The sequence below is a fragment of the Terrapene carolina genome, unplaced genomic scaffold (genome assembly GCF_002925995.2).
Source record: "Terrapene carolina triunguis isolate 2854851 unplaced genomic scaffold, T_m_triunguis-2.0 Scaffold647, whole genome shotgun sequence".
Taxonomy (NCBI): domain Eukaryota; kingdom Metazoa; phylum Chordata; order Testudines; family Emydidae; genus Terrapene; species Terrapene triunguis.
Genome location: NW_020664998.1, coordinates 225,843 through 232,520, shown reverse-complemented (window position 1 = coordinate 232,520; position 6,678 = coordinate 225,843). Strand labels below are relative to the sequence as shown.

The following is a 6,678-nucleotide window of genomic DNA, read 5'->3' as shown; positions in this document are numbered from 1 at the left end:
AGGAGGGGGGTTTGGGTGGGGCAGGGGGTTGGGGTGCGGGAGGGGGTTCGGGGTGCACGCTCCAGGCGGCGCTTACCTCAGGTGGCTCCCAGAAGCAGCAACATGTCCTGTGGCTCCTAGGCAGAGGCGCGGCCAGGCGGCTCCGCACGCTGCCCTCGCCCGGAATTGTCTTCCTGACAGCTCCCATTGGCCACGATTCCCAGCCAATGGGAGCTGCAGAGCCGGCACTCGGGACGGGGGCAGTGTGTGGAGCCCCTGTGGCCACCCCTGCACCTAAGGGCCGCAGGGACTTACCAGCCACTCCCAGGAGCTGCGTGTAGCCAGGAAGGGAGCCTGGGAGCCCGGCAGCACCGCTGACCGGACTTTTAACAGCCCGGTCAGCAGTGCTGACGGGAGCCGCCAGGGTCCCCTTTCGACCGGGTGTTGGCAGCCCGAGGCCAATGGCTGGTTCACTCCTTGCCAGAGGGACGCCCCCGGGCTTGAGAGAGCTACACTCCGGGTGGTAATTCGACCAGCCACGGTGCTCGTCTCGGCTGATAGCACAGGCCAGAGACCTGCCCCACAGGCATTCCCAGAGCAGATCTTCTAGGCGTGGGTGGCGCATGGACCCTCCCTTCGGGGAGGCCAGCTCCCTGGCCCTGCCCCTTCTGCCCCCCCTCACCTGCCAGAACCCCGAGCTCCAACCCCACCCATCGCAGCCAGAGGAGCCCCGGCCAAACCACCCCGAGCCCTGGGCCACCGCCGGCAGGCTGCCCTAGCCACGCCAGCTGGCCCAAGCACCACCCCAGCAGCCCCAAGTCCCTGGCTGCCAGCCAGCCCTGAGCCACCAGCCCAACCCCCGGGCCGGCCCAACCCACCCCTGGTCGCCAGCCGGCCCGAGCCACCAGCCCCAACCCCCAGGCCGGCCCAACCCGCCCCTGGTCGCCGGCCAGCCCAAGCCACCAGCCAGCCAAGCGCCGAGCTCCAAGTCGCCGGCCAGAGCTGAGCCCCCGTCACCTTTGGGGGAGAAGGGGAGCGTGGGCGGGGCTTTGAGGTAGAGCGTGGGCGGGGCCACAGCTTCGCCTCCCCTGACCTATGATACCCATCCCCCGTGAGTCATTCTCGTGGTTCTGCGCTAAACTTCTCCGCTGTATCACCCTCCCTCTGGGATGGCGCGGAAGTCAGGGGAGGCCGTTCGCTTTCCACCCGGCATCACTGGATACGGCTACACGGGTCCGTCCACTACCGCACAGGTCGGAAAATCCCACCTCGTTCTTCCTTCACCAAGCCCGGAACTTCTGGCTGACACTGATCATAGGACGCGGGACTGGACCTCCCGGGTCATTGAGACCTGACCCCAGGCAAGCCCTGAGTTATTGAAAAAGGTTCAGAGAAGAGCAACCAGAATGATCCGAGGTCTGGAGAACCTGCCTGGGAGAGGCTTAAGGAGCTAGATCGATTAGAGCGGATCACACGTTGAACGTGAGCCAACCGGGCGATGCCGCTGCGAAAAAGGCTGATCTCGTAATGGGGTGTAGTAACGGGCGTGTCGTAGGTCATTGTCCGGCCCTGGGGAGGCCCCAGCTGGAGAACTGGGTCCAGTTCTGGGTGCCGCACTTTAGGAGAGATGGGGACAAACTGGAGAGAGTCCTGAGGAGAGCAACAGAAATGATCAAAGGTTTACAAAACCCGACCTGTGAGGAAAGGTTAAAAAACTGGGCATGGTCGGTCTGGAGAGAAGAAGGCCGAGGGGGGACCTGAGAACAGGCTGCAAATATGGTAAGGGCCGGTATAAAGAGGCCGGGGATCAATTATTCTCCATGTGCACTGAAGGTGGGACAAGAAGCAAAAGCTTAACCCGCAGCAAGGGAGATGGAGGTTGGAGATTAGGGAAAACTCTCTAACTCCCAGGGCAGGGCAGCTCTGGACTCGGCTCCCAAGGGCGGCTATGGGGTCCCATCGCTGGAGGGTTTGAAGACCAGGTTGAACAACCCCCCGTCAGGGCTGGTTTAGGTTGACTCGGGCCTGCCTCAGCGCCGGGGGCTGGACGCAGGGACCTCTTGAGGTCCCTTCCGGCCCCACGTTTCTGTGATTTCCAGAACCCTATGGAGTCTATCCCAGAGAGGAGGTGACTCAATCCATCGAAACGCAGGGCTGGGAGGGAGACCGAGAGCTCCCCGAGCCCAGCCCAGAACGGTGCAGCGTGAACTGGTCTCACTCCGGTGTCCTTGTTACCCAATGGAGGTCAGAGCTTCAGAGTCGCGTTCGATCAGCTAGTCTGACCTCCCGAGAGCCAGCTGCCTGTCCTGGGCCCGACAACCTGGATTAGACTCCGTACTGCAGTTGGAGATTAACCTCTTGTGCACCAGGGACCGAGGTGTCACCAATGCGTGAGGCAGATGGTCCACAGCCCATGCTGCAGAGGATGGGGAACTCCCCCCGCTCAGGGTCTCTGCCAAACTGACCCGGGGGGAATTCCCTCCTGAGCCCAGGTCTGGAGATCCACTAGACCCTGAACATGTGAGCTAGACTCACTGGTCAGGATTCGCTGGATGAGTTCAGCTCAGAGCACCAGGCCACCCCATCCTATGTCCCGTCTCCCGCTGTGGCCGACCTCTGATGCTGCAGAGGAAGGAGGGGGAAAAAACCCAACCTGGAATACATAAGGGGGGGATTTCCTTCCTGACCCCAAAAGGCAGATGCCCTGAAGCATGAGATTAGGAACACAAGACATAGCACTGGAAGGGACCCCTGGGCCACCAGTCCCAGCCCCTCATCACTGTCACACAACCCCAGTCATAAATATATCGAGCTCTATCTTAAAGCCACCTAGGTAGTTTGTCACACGCCCCTCCTACGGGGAGGCTGCTCCAGAACCTTTCAAATCATGTGCTGGTGAGTTCCACAGGCCAATCACGCACTGAAAAGTATTCCCTTGGATCTGTTTTGAATTTTCTGCGTTACCTGCTGGAAAATTGGCCAGTTTTGAAATTTTTCAGACCGTTTTGTGCTCCAGCCATTCTGGATCCTCGGTGGCACAGTGGCCAGCGTCCGAGAAAAACAGATGCTTCAATAAACATCTGAGAAAAATAGAGGTTTTATTTAATAAACATCCTTTGCTTTACAAAAATAAGGAGCTATTTTGTTACCACCGTCCAGTTAATGTAACAAGTGAGAGATCCAGAGGTTACCCGTATTATGGCTCTGAATTTGGGCTCTGACATCTCGATCTGAGGTCGCAAGTCAAGCCACACCCTGGATACTGAAAGAGGAGCCTGATTCTCAGCCCAGTGAGAGGGACGCAGCCTTTGCGTATTGTCTCCCTCCAGCATCTCTCAAGCCAAACCCCATGGCCAAGATTGGCTCCTCGACAGAACTGGTCCAAAGTCGGAATTTCTGCTCCATGGGAAATTTGGATATTTTGAAATTTAGTTTTGTTCTGAATCCGGATGAAAACCAGAAATAAATTCTACAATTTCCCCATGAAACAAAATTGTTGGGAAAAACTATTTCGGTCTGGGGTCGATTGGAACATTCCCGTTCAATACATTTTTTAAAAAATCTGATCAAATAAAATCCAGTATAATCAATTTGAACAAAATAAAAACTGATAAAATCCAATAAAATAAACTCAAAATGTTTCCTTCTGATTTTGACTTTTACAAAATTTAAAAGTTAATATAATAAAATAAAAAATGCAATAAAATAAAATGTTTCCCTCTGATATTGATGTTTTTAAAAATTAAAAACATAAAACAAAAAATATCCAACACAACTGAAATGTTTCCTTCCAATATTGACTTTCTAAAATTTAAACAAATCCAATTAAATAAAACCCAATAAAATCAAAATGTTTTTTTCCAGCGTTGACTTTTTTTAAATCAAAACCAACCAACAAAACAGAAAAAAATCCAAGAGAATAAATCTGATAAAACCAAACCGTTTCCTTCCAATTTTGACCATCTACAAATTGTTAAAAATTGAAAACAACCAACCAGAAGACAAATTTTGAACCCAGACATCCAAACGCTCGTAGCAAAATGGGATTTTTTCCTTGATATTTTTCCCCCAACGCACAATTTTGCGGCAGTTTCCCACACACCATCTGATTCCGACAAGATGCCGTTTTCCGACAGAAAGCTGCTCCGCTGGGAAAGTCCCGAACCAGCTCCGCCCCCAACCTCTGCCTCCTGCAGTCTCCTACGCCCTGGGCCGTGGCTACCCTACGGGGCGTTAGCGGCGTAGCTAGGTCGCCGTGGCGATGCCGGCCTAACCCTGTAGTGTAGACACGCCCGACAGCAATGGAAGAGGTTGGGACGCAACCTCCCCAAGTGACGGTAGCTGCGTCAACAGAAGGTTCCTGCCATCGGCCTAGCGGTGTCTACACCAGGCTTATGTCGGCCTAGCCACAGGCTCAGGGAAGCGGGCTCTTCCCGCCCCCCAGCAACATGGCTACGTTGACCTACATTGGATGCATAGACCAGGCCTTGGTTTGCACAATCCCACGCTGTGGCTGGAAGGAGACATGGCCCCCACGTCTCCACGGGGAGCACACGGTGCCCGTCCCGTCAGCGCAGGAGACCACCACCGCACCAGCCATCATCCTGCCCCTCAGGCCACCCCGCTCCCCTCCTGGGCACCTCCTCCCTCAACGCTCTGCTGAGCTCCAGCCATGGTCACTCGTCCCTCCCAGGCTACCCACAATGCACCTCGCTCTCCAGGGAGCTGTGGGGTCCTGGTGCTATCTGGCCCCACCGGGGGTCCTCCCAGCCCCGCCCCACCCACGGAGCTGGTGTGGGGATGGGGGGGCGGGGGTTATTGCTCTGTTAAGGTAGCCCCAGGGGGCCGGGTCAAGGGACAAAGGTGGAAGCAGAGAGGGGAAGAGGGATAGAAGCGGGAGAGGGCTCCGGGGGGGTACGAAGCCTCCAGCAGCCCCCCTCACCCAGCAGGGCCCAGCCCTCAGTCAAAGAGGAACCCAGGATCAGGGGGGTCACAAGGCCCCCCCTCCTCCTCCGTCCCATAGGCGGCCTCCAGCACCCGCTGGGCGTCACCGGCAAAGTCCTCCAGGGCGCTGTGCAGCAGGAAGTAGGCGGCCACAAAGGAGATGCCGCCGGCCACCAGGTTCTCCAGCAGCGGCAGGCGGTCGCGGGCCAGGCGGGCGGCCACCTGCCCACAGAGCGCGGCCTGGCTCAGCACGTCCCGCACAGCTGCCGGGGAGAGCTCCCGGCCCAGCGCCGACCGCACCTGAGCCCGCAGCCGCTGGGGGGAGCCGGCGCCCGCCCGGGCCAGCACCCCCAGAGACTCCTCGTCCAGGCCGAAGCTGCGGCGGTAGGAACCCAGCGTCTCCACCAGCATGGGCACGTTGAGCTGCAGCGGGAGCCCCGGCAGCGCCGAGACCAGGGACGCCAGCAGGGCCTTCTTCCAGACGTGGCGCCGCAGCGTCTCCTTCCGGCGCCCCACGGCCTCGGCCGTCAGGGCCGGCAGGGCCAGGAGCAGCGCGTGGCGCTTGTGCCCGGCCAGCTCCTCCGCCAGCGTGGCCTGCAGCCGCGGGAAGTCAAAGCGATGCAGCTGGAAGGCGGAGAGCAGGAAAACCCGTGGGGCGGCCACGCCTTCCTTCTCCAGCTGGCGGGCGCAGTCCGCGCGGATCTCGCCCAGCACCTGGCCCTCCTGGCAGCGGCCCGGCCGGCGCCGGCAGGACGCCCGCAGGTCCTGATCCACCTTGGTGCGGATGAAGTAGAAGCGCCTGCCCGCGGCGGCCAGGGCCTGGGCCAGCTGGGCGTGGCTCTCCCGGAACCGCTCCGAAGCCACGAGGAGGAAGAAATCGAAGTCCATCAAGCCCACCTGCTCCAGGTACCGCTCGGCCCGGAAGCTGGGGGTGCCGGTGCCGGGGAGGTCCCAGAGCCGGACGCTGGGGAGGCCGGGGTGGGGGTAGGGCGTGGGCTCGGCGGTGGTCTCCACGACGCCAGTGGGAGCGGCGCGGGGGTCCGAGTCGCTCAGGCCACGGAGGGCGTTGACCAAGGTGGATTTGCCGGCGCCAGATTCGCCCGTCACGGCGATGTCCAGGGTGGCAGAGTCCAGCGAATCCAGCAGGGTTTGGACCTGGGTGGAAACTTCCAGAACCACCCGGGATTGGATCAGGGTGCCCATCTCAGTCAGGTCCTGCTCCCGCAGCTCCAGGCTCTGCATGGCGGAGGAGCTGGCTTGGAAAAGGGGGAGGATTGAGGTTTCTTTGCCCTTCAGCTCAGGTTCCCACCAGCCCCCACTCCCCTCCTGGAGGTGGGGAGAGAAGCCAGGAGTCCGGGCTCCCAGCGCCCCCCCCCCTTCCCGCTCTAACCACTAGACCCCACTCCTCTCCCAGGGCAGGGGAGAGAACCCAGGAGTCCGGGCTCCCAGCCCCCCCCCAACCACTAAACCTCACTCCCCTCCCAGAGCTGGGGAGAGAACCCAGGAGTCCAGGCTCCCCACTCACAGCATTTCTCCGGAGGCTCCCAGGGAGCGGCTGGGCTGGTTTCGCTCCGATCTCGGGGGCGGGGGGGAAACGGAAACCGAAAGGCCCAGGCGGGCGGCCGGGGAGGAGCTCAGGACTGGATTAAGAGCAGCCGCCTGCACATCAGCACCTGGCCGGCAGCCAGGCTGGCACCGCACCAGGGCTCCTCCCCCGCAGCTCTGCCGGTGCCCCTCACTCCCGACCCGCAGCCC

The 6,678-nt window shown here is 59.9% G+C and overlaps 1 protein-coding gene across 1 annotated transcript; it reads right to left on the bottom strand.

Moving 5' to 3' along the window:
* Positions 1–4,735: 4,735 nt before the first annotated feature.
* Positions 4,736–6,580, bottom strand: LOC112119042 (interferon-inducible GTPase 5-like). Its single transcript, XM_026659655.2, has 2 exons — positions 6,449–6,580; positions 4,736–6,175 (listed from the first exon to the last, which is right to left on the bottom strand). The coding sequence occupies exons 1-2, from the start codon at positions 6,451–6,453 to the stop codon at positions 4,939–4,941; spliced, it is 1,242 nt and encodes a 413-aa protein (XP_026515440.1). The 5' UTR covers positions 6,454–6,580; the 3' UTR covers positions 4,736–4,938.
* Positions 6,581–6,678: the final 98 nt, after the last annotated feature.